This window comes from Mastigoproctus giganteus, chromosome 2 (assembly GCF_048544385.1).
Source record: "Mastigoproctus giganteus isolate SK-2022 chromosome 2, ASM4854438v1, whole genome shotgun sequence".
Taxonomy (NCBI): Eukaryota; Metazoa; Arthropoda; class Arachnida; order Uropygi; family Thelyphonidae; genus Mastigoproctus; species Mastigoproctus giganteus.
Window position 1 is genome coordinate 19735582 of NC_143576.1, and position 15638 is coordinate 19751219.

The window sequence follows — 15638 nt, forward strand, 5'->3', positions numbered from 1 at the left end:
TGACTTGGGAAATAAATTGCCATTTTATTAAAAAAAAATCTGATTTTCCCAATAAGATATTCAAATTTCCTATAAAAAATTTTCATTACTGTTATAGCAGCAAGTAAACAAACACTTGCAACAATTCATACTATACTTCAAAGTAGCAGTTTTTCTGCCATTACTTTGCTCAGTGTTGTAAAAGGTTTGATCAGTATAAACTTATAAAATCAAAGCTAAAGCCAGTTAATAGCTGAAGAACTTTAAATAAAACCTATATAAAACAATTCATAAATATACAACGTACGTTCATAGTAGCTTAATTTTTTCAATAGGGGATCATTAAACAGGTTGGCCCATTTCAATTTTGAATTTGATTCTGAAGAACATAGTGTAAGTATATTACTATATAGTTTTTAATTTATATTGTTGATTATAAATCTTATAAATCCAAGTTCATTTATTTATTTTTTTTTTTTTTGTGATAGATATGTGCAGTTATATTTTTCCCCCATGCTGTTTAAAAATGTATTTAAGAAGTTTAAAAAATAAAATGTTTTGTCTATCCATTTCCCATTGTTTTGAATTAACACTGCCATATACACTTCTTTTATAATAAACGGTACTGTGTTAGAATGCCTCTAGTAGCAAAACATATAAATGAAATTTTAAAGGTTAATTTTATTCGATTTGGACATTATACAGTATTTTGTGGTAAAAAGTTGGTGCTGTATGTTTTCATTTCAAGTTTGAATTTTTAAGTATTTTGTTTTACCTGAAATAGTTTTCAAAGGGACTCTCTAAAATAGTTTTCAAGGAATGAATAAAATTAATTGTGAAATTAATATGATAAATAATAATAATAAAATTAATATAACTAGAAAAGCAGCATGAATAAAATCAGCTATAAATAAAATTAAAATATTTGAGTACCCATATTTACTGAAAACTCGCAAATTCCTGCTGGTTTTTAGGCACATTAGCATATATACATAAGTACCTATTGTCTTCACCTTGTTTATCCATCCTCTGTTACATCAGAAGGACTCTCAGTGAAAGGATTTTAAATTTGGTTCTTATAGAAAGATTTGATGAGCCATTCCAAATTTCTTTAAAATTTGACAGATAGAAGTCCTGCAGTTATTATTTCTTTTTTCCATGCAGTTTGGAAAAAACAAATTTATAGATTAAATGTAGTTTTAATGCAGTATTGTTAGGTTTAGAGTCTCTGCACACTTCATGTGTACTTATGTAAGACACTCAAATGTGGTGTCACTTGTGAACATATCTATGTTCACAAGTGACACCACATTTGAGTGTCTTACATAAGTACACATGAAGTGTGCAGAGACTCCCTATATATTCTTGTGAACATATCTATGTTCACAAGTGACATATATAGATAGAAAAAATACATACATAGATTTAAAAAAAGAGACTTAAAAGTATATGGGAAAGGGCAATAAATATACAGTTGTAATTAAACTGAATGGTTAAAGTTTCAAGATCATGAAATTATAGTGTTTTATTAAGTGATCTATAAAGTTATAAGCTTAAAAATTAATTGATAAGAAGATAACTAAATTTACTTTTCACTTCACTTAATCATCGAAAAGGGGGACAATTCAATTAATAAAAAAAAAAAAAAAATTTTAAATAGAATATGCCTGAAATGTAACGTACTGCATACATTACCTGACTTTTAATGGAACTGTGTTATCTTGGACATTTAGAGGTTACTTAATAAGAAAAAAGTTTAGTCGATATCACATTTTCAACATGTGCTTTTTTGGTTCCTGGAAACTTTTAAGATCAGTCATAACCTCTCTTGACTCAATCAGATTATGACCAATTAGTGTCTCTGTACAATCCCATCTCCTAACTTCACGGTTCCTAATATTAAAGTAAATTCAAGCATTGTATTGCCTAAATTCCTGAACATAGAGAAGTACCTTACTGCAGCTTACAGCATTCCTTCGTCTTTAATTGGACACTGCCAGCCTGTCTTACAGTAGATCTGACCATAGAATGGATGATACTGTAATGCAGTACACTGACTTAAAAAAGGTCACCATCACACGGATAACATATGCCTGGTGGATATCCCTGTGAAATCAAACCTAAAAGGAAAATCACCATAAAATATGGAAGCAGCCAGGAGGTACTGATGAAAGAATTACATATTCAGGAGCAAGATTGTTCTTTTAAGAGGTTAATATCCAGTGCTATTAAACACCACATAAATTGTCAGTGACTCTATTGTCAAGGAGACAGGGAATATATTATGCAAAAAGGATAGGTGGAACAGGACCAGGATATCTTTGCCAAGGGCACAAAAGGTGATATTGTTGTATATGCTGGCACTAATGACCTTAAGAATAAGAGATCTGCAGATTTACTTAACAATCTCAAAGGTAGAATGCACTGCTCCAAAAGGAACTAGTTACTGTTGGTGACTATTGTCAGGGAGACGGGGAATATACTATGCAAGAAGGATAGGTGGAACAGGACCAGGGTATGTCTGCCAGGGGCAAAAGTTCATGACGTAGAGCAGATATCATCTTTTAAGGGTACAAAAGGTGATATTGTTGTAAACTTTGGAACTAATGACATTAAGAGTAAGAGATCTACAGATTTACTCAACAAGTTTTTTTTTTTTTTTTTTTTTTTTATTGACTTAAATTGACATATTAATTTATTATCTAGAGTTGCTTTATATTCCTAGTAACAATAGTTTAATTAGTTTAATTAATTTAGTTTAATTTGAACTTAGATAGAGATTTTGTAGGTTATTACTTAGTATCAGTAAGGGTATCTAATCCATGTGTTGGACAAATTTTGCAGCTCCACGCTAAGTTTTTAACTATATTTAGCCGGTTTATTGACTTAAATTGTTAGATTAAATTATTTTCTAAAAGTAGCTTATAGACCTAATCAAGCTCTGTGATTTATTTTGAATTTAGATAGAGTGATTTTGAAAGTAATTAATACCTCTTATCCATAGATTTACCATTCTTAACTTGCCGCCATTGTTATACGATACAACCTGTACCCGGAACTAGATAGTGTAAGGTTTAACGGAAAACTAGATAGCAAGTATAATTAATCAGTAAAATTTACTAATCTTATTAAATTTCATTGTCAATTAAATTGTACTTTTTTAACTAATACTTATAACGACCTAGTTTTTACAAACATAACATTACAAATTAATACATATAACTTGATAGGAGATAAGAAAGTTGTATAACATAACTTGGAAATAATATTTGATACTGAAATATATATATATATATATATATACAAAGGGTACTAGGAAAGTTTTGCAATACAGCTTTGTTTATTTAATTTTTTCAAAGTAATTTCCTCTACATTCAATACACCTCTCCATCCTCCGAAACCAATCTTTAAACCAGTTCTGCCAAGTTTCACTAGGGAGTAAAGCACACTCGTTGTCCCAAGCCCGTAGAAGGTCCTCATCACTGGAAAACCGCCTCCCTTTTAGCTTCATTTTCACATGCGGGAACAGTGCAAAGTCGCAGGGAGCAAGGTCTGGACTGTAGGGAGGGTGCTCGAGAAGTTTCAGTCCTGTCGTGGTCAAATATTCGGTGCAGGCTTTGGCGCGGTGAGTGGAGCATTATCGTGATGGAGGTACCAGGTGTCCATTCTTGACTTTGGCCGCAGGTTCTTCATAGATCCAATGACTTTAGGCAGGCATTGTTCAGTATACCACTTAACTGTGACTGTCTTCTGCGTGTCCAAAACGACACGTTCCACAATTCCACTCGATTTGAAAAATACAGCTATCATTTTCTTCTTTACAGATCGGGATTTTCTGACAATTACGGGTGTGTCGTCATCATCAAAGACCCAAACTTTGTTTTGAGCTTTGGTCGGCAGATCGTAATAGTACAAGCCGTCTCGTCACCTGTCACGATGTTGTTCACATACCGAGATTGTCCCTTATCAAACTTTAACATCTCCCGGCACCAAGTCACACGTCGTGTCATCTGCTCTTCAGTCAGTTGATGCGGCACCCAGAGAGAACAAAGTTTCTTCACGTGCAAATGATCTTGCAGAATCGAACGAATTGCTGGTGCATTTAGGCCCAAAGTATCCTCTATCTGTTGGTAGGTCACTCGCCTGTTTTCGTCAAGCATTTTCCTCACAGCAGTAACGTTTTTCTCCGTAACTGACGTTCGTGGCCTTCCCGGCCTCTCAGAATCCTCCAGAGTGAAATTTCCCCTTTGGAATTCTCTGTACCACCTGAATATCGTTGTACGATGTGGACAATCATCATCTAGTGCAAGAGTCATTTCTTCTAAGCACTGGTCTATGGTTAAACCACGCACGAAATTATACCGCAAAACTGTCCTTATCTCATTTCGTGACCACGATGCCATCGCAAGCACTTTACACTCTCACTACTAATGAATAACTGAGCCCATCGACTTGGCGCGGCGGCTACTATGCACGTATGAACATGTCTCAACATGCAGCAACAAGCAGCTTCCTGTGATTCATTGTTGCGTCATATTGCAAAACTTTCCTAGTACCCTTTGTATATAATTATTTTTATTGTTATGTGTAGAATTTAAATATAGAATTTAACTAGTGCTAATAATGAAAATACCGTGTATCCTGGTAGCGATATATGTGTTGAACAAAGGGTTGTAAAAAGGAAAAGAAAAAGTGTAACGATATAAAAGAGGGTAATGATATAAAAAGAATGTAACGATATAAAAAGAAGAAAAGAAACAAAATGCAAATTTTGAAAAAACAACGACCAATGTGGAAATAGCATTGCAGTATTTTTCATAATTTTTGTGTCTTCGTCAGAGGTCATCCACCAAAATTACGAAAAAGAACAGCAATACTCTTACTTCTGTTTCTGACATGTTCTGTATGTCAAAGAGCACGTGTAAGAAGCCACATGGTAAAAATAATTTAGAATACAAATTTAGAATAAATAAAATACAAGTTATGTAAAACTATTATGTGTTACTAATGTATTACATACAGAACATGGATGACCTTACAGAAGTAAGCAGCCCGCTAAAAAAGTGAAGACAAAGGAAGGGAGTGTCCGAATGACAAGAACTTACCGCTACTGGATGGGTTGACAGAAAAGACAGAGCCGGAGGCTAACCCGTGTATATATGTGTAGAAACGCTAGCGGCGCCTAGCGTTAGACGAATTTTGGTGTCTGTATATTATGTAATTTACGTATGCGGTGGAGCTACACTAGGTTAAAGTTAAGTATATGATGCTCAAACACCCAGGATAGCAAAGAAATATAATAGCTTACAAAGTAGCAGTAGAAGGCAGCTAAACTTTGTTAAGACGAAAAATATAGATTGGGTATAGTAAGAAAAATAGTACTCTGATTTTGCGGTCGGTAAACTAATGGCTCACAGAGCATAAAAAGTAGAAATTAGTAAAGCAAAAAGATGATTAAATTAGGGATATGTAGTTGGGCTAGGGTAGTTCGGGGTTGCAAACCCGTTCCTATAGTTAGGACCCTGAACAAATGTCCGAGAGTTGGTGCATCATGTACTTAAGTCAGTTGTGTTAAAAGTGTAACATGTATATATAAGTTACAATTAACAATTAAATAAATAAATAAATCAAGATAGGTTTAAAATTAATTACAAGGTTAATACACTATGTCAGGCCAATCGGTGGGTACAAGTTTTTCAGACCGTAAGACACCAAAGAGGCCTAGTGTATTGTATTTACACTATATACAAACTTGATGCGTATGGGAATAATTATAAGTTATAAACTAATAATGCTGTTTATATTGATATCTATTAAGTTCTTGGGCCTTAATATGTTAAGGGCTTTATTGATATGATGACGTAGGTATGTAATAGGAAAAAGATTTTTGGTCAGTTTACTGTATAATATTCTGATGTTATCAATAACTGTTGTTCTGTCGCTGCATATTGTTGCTATTCTGATGCATTGTGCTAAGATAACATTAGCATGTACCTGTTTGGAAATATTGGAATTCCATTGTGTAAAGTTTACTATGCTAAAGTTGAATGCTTCACGTTTGTTGTACAAATTGATGGAAGCTATACCATTTTTTAAATTAATGTCTAGATCCAAAAAATGGGCTGCTGTATCAGAATAGTTTGTTCTTAATAGAGGTCCATAATCCAGTAGGATTATGGACATCTATACCCTAACGAACTTGTACTAGATATTATACAGTAAACTTGTACTAGATATTATACAGTAAACTGACCAAAAATCTTTTTGGTCAGTTTAGGCCTCTTTTCACCAAAGGCCTCTTTGGTGTCTTACGGTCTGGAAAACTTGTACCCACCGATTGGCCTGACATAGTGTATTAACCTTGTAATTACCTTGTAATTAATTTTAAACCTATCTTGATTTATTTATTTATTTAATTGTTAATTGTAACTTATATATACATGTTACACTTTTAACACAACTGACTTAAGTACATGGTGCACCAACTCTCGGACATTTGTTCAGGGTCCTAACTATAGGAACGGGTTTGCAACCCCGAACTACCCTAGCCCAACTACATATCCCTAATTTAATCATCTTTTTGCTTTACTAATTTCTACTTTTTATGCTCTGTGAGCCATTAGTTTACCGACCGCAAAATCAGAGTACTATTTTTCTTACTATACCCAATCTATATTTTTCGTCTTAACAAAGTTTAGCTGCCTTCTACTGCTACTTTGTAAGCTATTATATTTCTTTGCTATCCTGGGTGTTTGAGCATCATATACTTAACTTTAACCTAGCATAGCTCCACCGCATACGTAAATTACATAATATACAGACACCAAAATTCGTCTAACGCTAGGCGCCGCTAGCGTTTCTACACATATATACACGGGTTAGCCTCCGGCTCTGTCTTTTCTGTCAACCCATCCAGTAGCGGTAAGTTCTTGTCATTCGGACACTCCCTTCCTTTGTCTTCACTTTTTTAGCGGGCTGCTTACTTCTGTAAGGTCATCCATGTTCTGTATGTAATACATTAGTAACACATAATAGTTTTACATAACTTGTATTTTATTTATTCTAAATTTGTATTCTAAATTATTTTTACCACGTGGCTTCTTACACGTGCTCTTTGACATACAGAACTTGTCAGAAACAGAAGTAAGAGTATTGCTGTTCTTTTTCGTAATTTTGGTGGATGACCTCTGACGAAGACACAAAAATTATGAAAAATACCGCAATGCTATTTCCACATTGGTCGTTGTTTTTTCAAAATTTGCATTTTGTTTCTTTTCTTCTTTTTATATCGTTACATTCTTTTTATATCATTACACTCTTTTATATCGTTACACTTTTTCTTTTCCTTTTTACAACCCTTTGTTCAACACATATATCGCTACCAGGATACACGGTATTTTCATTATTAGCACTAGTTAAATTCTATATTTAAATTCTACACATAACAATAAAAATAATTATATATTATGGTTGTAGGGTGCCTTTGCTCTTGCAGTGTCCCTGATCCATAATCCATATTTTCGTACTTCATATCCGACTTCCATATTATCGTACTTCAAATCCAACTTCTCTATTTATTTTTAATTTTATTATTCGTAATAATTATATATATATATATATATATATATATATATATATGTGTAATATTTTAACTGCATTGGGATATAAGTTTAGGGTTATATTTTGTATTGGAATTTTATTTCAAATAGAATAGAAAGCATGATCAGAGCAGCAAAGCAAAAGGCTCAAACTAATGGGAGTGCTGTGGCTCTGGGGAGAACTGGGGAGGGGGGTGTCCTCTGAATCACAGCCTTTTCAAATGCACTGCTTGTTTGATGTTTGTGGACAATCAGGAATGGGACATGGTATTGCTAAGGGGAATGTCTTTGTGGGTGCGAGATGTAGGGAGTGTGAGGAAATCGGATGCCAACTCAGTGTTGTTATGGGCCTATATGAGAGCTTGAAGGACAGGGTGGTGGATGCCCTCAAAGGATTTAAACTAAAGGGCCCATCAAGCTCTCAGCTGGTCACATCAATGCCAGAGCTTGCACTTGAACATCATGCAAAACAGCGGCAACCCGCAAGGTCGAAGGAACTAGTTGTTGTCAGTGGCTCTATTGTCGGGGAAATGGAGAACATATTGTGCAAAAAGGATAGGTGGAACAGGACCAGAGTATATCTGCCAAAGCAAAAGTTGGTGACGTTGTAGAGGAGATATCATATTTTAAGGGCACAAAGGGTGATATTGTTGTACACATTGGCACTAGTGATATTAAGAGTAGGAAACCGGCGGAATTACTTAACAAGTACAGGTCAATGTTGAAAAAAAGCCGTGAGTTAGGGTTGAATTTGACAGTGTCTGCAATTCTGCCTGGACACGATAGTAGGGAGTATATGATGAGAACCTTGTCAATCAGTTCGGCCCTGGAAAGATTGTGCAAGGCTCAAGGGGTAGAATTTTTCTCAGCCTGGTCTATGCTTGTTAACAGGAGACTGCTTCTACAGGGATGGGATATACTTAAATAGAAAGGATGCAAGAATATTTGCTGATGCTATCGAAGCAGAGTTAGGTCGGTTGGAAAACTGCTACCAGGGGGGGGGGGAATACACGGAACTAATAAATTAACAGTAACCGCTGGCAGAGGTGAAAGTGATTCTTGCACTGCTTCTATTGAAATGCAATTCAGCAGCAGCCTGGAAAGCAAGGCAATGGGGGTTTCCAGGACTGTGGAACAGTGCATTCCGCAGTCCACTGAACAGTGGACTGTGTAATCAGACAGTGGAACAAGTAAATTCATGGGCTGTGTTATGGTAACTAAGAGTAGAAGTGCTAGTCAAGACATGGCACCTGGGGTGGATGAGATCTATCCAGTTATATTAAAGGAGGCAGCAAAGCAACTAAGCAAACCCTTAGCCATAATTATGAGAGCATTTTAGATAAAAGGATGGTTGAGTAGGAGAAGACAGAAGGTGGTAATCAGTGGGTGCTGCTCTTCGTGGACTAATATTATTAGTGGAGTCCCACAGGGTTCGGTGTTGGGTCCGCTGTTGTTTTGTATATTTATCAATGATATTGATGAAGGTATATCAGGCTTAGTGTTGAAGTTTGTAAATGATACAAAGGTTGGCAGGGTTGTTAATGACAGTAATGGCAGTGTGCTACTTCAACAGGATCTAGAAAATTTGAGCAGATAGGCCAAGAAGTGGCAACTGAAATTTAACCTTGACAAATGCAAAGTACTGCATATGGGTAGAAGTAACCCCAGAGAAACGTACCAACTGTGTGGTACTACACTTAAGGTGGTAGAAAATGAAAAGACCTGGGAATAATTGAGCAGTCAGATATGAAGTTTTCTGAGCAATGCAGACAGGTTGCCAGGGCAGGCCATGGGGTTTTGTCAATAATATATAGGAATTTTACTAGCAGGGACAAGGAGGTAATTGTCCCTCTGTATAAGGCAATGGTCAGGCCACGCCTTGAGTACTGCATACAGGTCTGGATGCCTCATTTTAGAAAGGATGTAGATTTGCTTGAGCGTGTACAGAGAAGGGCAACAATATTGGTGAGGAGAATGAAGGGATCCTCTTACCAAGAGAGGCTTAAGTTCTGCAAATTGCAGTCGCTGGAGACTAGGCACCTGCAAGGTGTTCTGATTGAGGTATATAAGGCCTTGAATGGGCTATGTAGATATACATAGTCTAACGCTTTCGCAGCTTGAGGCACGGGCCCTTAATGCATTAGAGGCCTTGAATGGGTTGAGCACGCGGAATTCTGATGGGATCCTTCCACTTGTTCAGATTACGAACCTAAGGGGGCATAAATTCAAATTAAGAAAAGACAGATGTAGAATAGATGTGTGGAAATTTGCCTTTAGCCAGCGGGTGGTTAATTGCTGGAACAAACTTCCATCTGTCGTGGAAGTTGATAGGTTAAATAAATTTAAGGAGGAACTAGACAGGGATTTGGAGGGAATGGTGTGTTTTTTTTTTGGCTGATGCTGCATAAGCTCATACACTTGCTTTCTTGCATCACATGCCACTACTACTACTACATCAAAGGCAGATATTATTGGGATATCAGCTAGTGTATAATTTCACCGTCTTTACTCTGCCAGATAGTGAATAGAGGGAGTTCAAGTAGTTTGTATTCAGGGAAGGGGAGCGGGCATGTTATGTGGGTATATTCTTGCCACATGCACACCATATCCGAAAATTTCATTACTTTATACATCCCCACCTTTTCTTAATACTGAATACATCATGAATAGCCAAACTAATAGAATAAATTTATCTGCGAAAAGAACTAAACCTGCAGCACTTCCTCATTCATTTCCTAAATATACATGGTCTCAGTTCCAGTCTCAATATCCATTTCTGCTCACAGTCTCCAAACCCCACATATACTTTTATCTGACAGAATCGCAGTTATTGCTAGAATCAACCACTGCTCATCACAGTTGTCCTAATTATTTGCTGTTTTATTCCTTTCAATTCAAAGTTGGTACTTGTGCATATGTCAACACTGATATGCCCTGTCAAAGAATTAGTAATTTCGAATCTCCTCTTTTCGATCTTCTCTAGCTTAAAATCTCTCTACCACTTTCTGTCAAATTCATCTGTTGCCTGTATCATTCTCCCAGATCCACTAATCACCTGGAACTCTTTGACTTCCTCACTTTGAAACTTGACTTCTTCCTGTGCAAATTTTCTAACAGTGAGGCAAGTTTCCTTCGTGATTTTAATGTTCAGAACTCCAGCTGGCTTCCGTTTTCTAGTCACATGGACCCAGCTGGTTGGGAAGCCAAGGCTTTTGCAAATACTAATGTCCTTGCACAGATTGTTCATTTATTTATCAGAATACCAGACAATCCTAACCCTTGACCTTTTTCTCATAAACAACCCTTCCAAGTACACTGTCTAGGTGAGTGGTCCCCTGATCACCTCAAATCACAACTTGGTGACGGCCTCTTCTCCAATGGAGCAATTTTCTCATGGCATTCATGGTGTTTGGCATTACAAGAATGCAAATCGGGATGATCTACAAGATTCCTTTTCTTCTTCTTCTCCTTTGTTGGATTATTGTTTAAAATCTTCTGATGTCAACTTTTGCTCAGATTGTGTCAGTGAAATTATTCTTATAGGAATGAAATCCTTGATTCCACACTCCACCTTAAAATCTCATCCTTTATCTAAACCTTGGTTTTCTGTTAAATGTGTTGAAGCTGTTCAAGATGAGAATGTTGCATATCACAATTTTCTTGTATCCGAAACTCCAGGTTCATTTTCTGCCTACACCAATGTTCGCAACAATTGTAAAGCAGTTATTAATCAGTCCAAACTAGATTTCAAACAGGCTAAGAGTAGAAACTTACTTCTTGTCCAAATGGTAGTCATGCATTCTAGTCTCGTGCCAAAACTATTGGCCGTAACTTTTGCCCATCTCTGTTCCCACTCAGTCAAGACCAGATGTTTCAATTTTCACCAGATGTTTCACCTCAGCTAAAGGTAAAGCTGAACTGCTGGCATCCCACTTTTCTTCTTATTCGTGTATTGATGATCTTGAGAAACTGCCTCCTACCATTCCCGTACATGCCTCTTGTGGGCTTCCGTCAAAAGGATATCAAAAAAAAAAAAAAAAAAAAAAATTTGATGCAGTATTGATGACAAGAAAATGCCATGTCTTTATGGTATTTCTCCACTTCTTTTCAAAACCTGTTCTGTGTCACCTTTTTACACTTTCTTATTCATTCAGTGTTTTTATCTTGGGAAATTTGCTCATGTTCAGGCAGTTCCTAAAAAGTGTGGCAAATCCCTCCCATTCAACTGTAGTCCCATTGCACTTACTTCTAATCTTCGTAAAGTAATGGGCAAATCCATTGACAACCAATTACTGAACTCTAGAAACCTTCGGTCTGTTCAACGATCACCAGTATGGATTCCATCAGTGTCTATCCTCTGGTGATATACTGGCTTATATTACCCATCTGTGGACCAGTTCAATGTAAATATTAAGTGAAACTCAAGCAGTTACTTTTAACATTTCAAAGACTTTTGATTATGTTTTGCATAAACATCTTATCGGTAAGCTTCCATCTTATGATTTGCAAACTGTTTTTAATAACTTGGTATCCAGTTTTCTATCTGACTGCTCACTGCAGGTGATGGCAGATGGCTCTCTGTCTTCTGACTTTTCTGCTGATGCTGGCTTTTCTCAAGGTTCAGTTCTCTCTCGCCTACTCTTTCCCTCTTGTATATTAATAACCTTACATTGATCTGAAATCCTGTCCATAGTTTTGCTGATGATAGCACATTGCATTCCACCTTCCAGTTTGATCTCTCTCTCTCTCTCTCTCTCTGCATAAGCAGTTCACAAATATTGTTTCCACTGCATGTAAAAAATTGGGTTTTCCCTTTCGCTCTTGGTGTTACTTTTCTTTTAAACAGCTGCTCACTCTGTACAAGTTGCAAATCCGCCCTGCCATGGAATATTGTTCTCATATCTGGGTGGTGCCCCAAAACCTCTCTCAGCTTTATAGACTCCATTCAAAAGAGGGCAGTTAGGTTAATTAATGACCCATCTCTAACAGATATCTCCATTCTCTGTCTCATAGACGTTCTGTTTCTGCTGCATGGGTTTTCTATAGATACTTCCGTGGAACTGTGCCTGTGAATTGGCTTCCATGATTCCCACTCTCTCTTCCAAGTCCATCCAAGCATATGCCACAACCAGTCAGGATCCTTTTACTATCCAACTTCAAACTCCCAGACCAACTTTTAATCTTCCTCATTTATTCCTTCAGCTTCTGTTTTCTGGAATGACCTCCCTTCGTACATATTTCCTGAGAATTCTAGCCTAATCTCAACAAGTGTCATTTTCATCTTCTGAACTCTCAACCCTTACATGGTACTAAGTATTATAGGTTCCAATACCTCTTGTGCTTAGGGTTTCATATATATATATATATATATATATATATATATATATATATATATATATATATATATATATATATATATAAAGTTTAAACTTCATCGCAGGATTTAATGAGCACTCAGTCCAAACTGGCCACCCCACAATGCAGCTTCCAGATTTTAACTTTGTAATATTAATCTTGCCAAATTCTTTGAATTTAGCAAAATTTGTATTGCAAAAAACATCAATGTCATAAATTCATCCACCACAGCCAGAGTGTATTGTATAACACACTATATCATTAAGTGTGTTAGCTCTTACCTCATTGACCTCTGATAGCCATGTCACTCATTAACATGCAGAATTTTCTCAGAGCTTAGAAGATATACTGGCATTCAAAATTTAAGAACTACAGGTTTTCACCTGTAGTTTCTCATAGGATTGGCTGGATATGGGAAAAGCATACCAAAGGAACCTCGTGAGCTACAGAAATGATGAAGGAAACAACAATGGAAACAAAATTGTTCAGAGGGACATTGTTCAAAAATGGCAACATAGCACGGGCTGCCATGATACAAATGCATCACTGCCAAAGATGGGACAAAGGGAAGAGGTGGTCCTCGTAGGAGATATGGCCACCCCTAATGTCGATGCAGGCTTTGCACCACCTGTCCATACTTAGAACAATGTTGTTGATAAGTTCTTGCGGTAACATCGTCCATTCCTCTGTCAGCACCATCATCAGCTGGTGAACATTTCTGGTGGGTGTGGACATGCTGCTAGGCATCTCCCCAGATTGTCCCATATGTGTTCGATGGGATTTAGATTGGAGGAAACGGGTGGGCCATACGAACAATGTCCTTACTTTCCAAAAGCATATCAAGAGCTGCAGTGCGATGGGGTGTGGTGTTATCATCCATAAACACGAACTTGAGGCCAATGGCACCTCGGAACAGGTGTACATGGGGAAGGATTACCTCAGTACAGTAGCTTGCACCGGTTACAGTACTGCCTTCCAGTATCTGGAGTTTGTTTTTTTGTTTTTTTTTTTTTGTGTGTGAACCCCAAACACGAGAGGTATTAGAACCTATAGTAACTAGTACCGTGCTTGGGTTGGAGGTTGAGAAGACGAAAGAAGATATTTGTTGACATTGGACTTGAACTTCTGTAGATTGTAATTTTCAGGAAATACATATGAAGGAAGGTTGTTCCAGAAAACGGCAGTTGAATGAATAAATGAGGAAGATGAAAAGTTGGTTCTGTGGGTTTGAAGTTGGACAGTAAATGGATGTTGGCTGGTGGCGGCACGTGTTTGGACTGTTTTGAAAGAGAGAGCGGGAATTATAGAAGCCAGGTCAGAAGAACAGTGCCCAAGGAAGTATCTGTAGAAGAAGCATGCAGCAGAAACAGTACGTCTATGAGAAAGCAGGTGGAGAGACTCTGTGAGAGATGAATCATTAATTAACCTAACTGCCCTCTTCTGAATGGAATCAAGAAGCCTGAGATAGGTTTTGGGGGCACCACCCCAGATGTGGGAACAATATTCCATGGCAGGGCGGATTTGCAATTTATACAGAGTGAGCAGCTGTTTGGAAGAAAAGTAACGCCGAGAGTGAAAGAGAAAACCAAGTTTTTTAGATGCAGAGGAAGCAATATTTGTAATGTGCTTGTGCCAAGAGAGATTAGAAGTCAGGGTAATCCCCAAAAGAGATATATCACTTTGCCTAGAAATCGGAGTGTCACTAAAGATAAGCATAGGAGCAGAAGAATCCTTTTTGCGAGATATAAGACAAGACTGAGTTTTAGAAGGGTTGAAATCAACTAAGTTGTCTTTGCCCCACTGGAGAATTACCTGAAGATCGGCATTTAAGGAATTGGTAGCAGATTTTCGAGAAGTTGAAGCTGATTGAGCAGGACAAGGTTTCTCAAAATGGAAAGTTGAATGCAATGTGCTATCATCGGCAAAACTATGGATAGGATTTCCAGTCAATCGAAGAAGTTTATTGATATACAGAAGGAAAAGAGTGGGGGAAAGAACTGAACCTTGGGGGACACCAGCATTAGTGGAGAAGTTAGAAGACAGAGAGCCATCTACCATCACCCTCAGTGAGCGATCAGAGAGAAAACTGGATAACCAATTACTAAAACCAGTTGGCAAACCATTAGATGGAAGCTTGTTTAGAAGACCTTTATGCCAAACACGATCAAAAGCCTTTGAGATGTCAAGAGCAACTACTTGTGTTTCGCCGAACCTTTCCATTGAATTGGTCCATAAATGGGTAACATAAGCCAGAATATCACCAGTGGATCGACACTGACAGAATCCATACTGACAATCTTTGATCAGACGGAAGGTTTCTAGGTAGTTTAAGAGTTGGCGGTTAATTGATTTCTCCATTACTTTAGAAAGAGTAGAAGTAATTGCAATGGGACGATAATTGGATGGGAGGGATTGGATTTGTCACCATTTTTAGGGACTGGCTGGATATGAGCAAATTTTCAAGCAGAAGGAAAAACACCTTTGGAATAAGAAAGTGAAAAAAGGCGGCGAAGAATAGGAGTAAGTTCAGGAGCACAGGTTTTTGGAACAAGTGGAGAAATACCATCAAGACCTGGAGCTTTCTTAGCATCAAGATTCATCAAAATCCTTCTGATATCCTTTTGACGGAAGACCACAGAGGCATTGAATGGAGCGTGTTGGGAATGGTGGGAGATGTTTTACCAAGATCATTAATACATGAGCTGG

The 15638-nt window shown here is 37.2% G+C and overlaps 1 protein-coding gene across 4 annotated transcripts in view; it reads left to right on the forward strand.

Annotated features, from left to right (window-relative positions):
- fmt (phosphatase 6 regulatory subunit 1-like protein fmt) overlaps nucleotides 1-15638 on the forward strand; it is a 477658-nt gene that overhangs the window by 338123 nt on the left and 123897 nt on the right. For all 4 annotated transcript variants that reach the window (XM_090388378.1, XM_090388363.1, XM_090388382.1 and 1 more), the window contains one exon: nucleotides 315-372. In XM_090388378.1, coding sequence (XP_090244504.1) covers nucleotides 315-372 — 58 coding nt within the window. The remainder of the gene's footprint in view (nucleotides 1-314; nucleotides 373-15638) is intronic.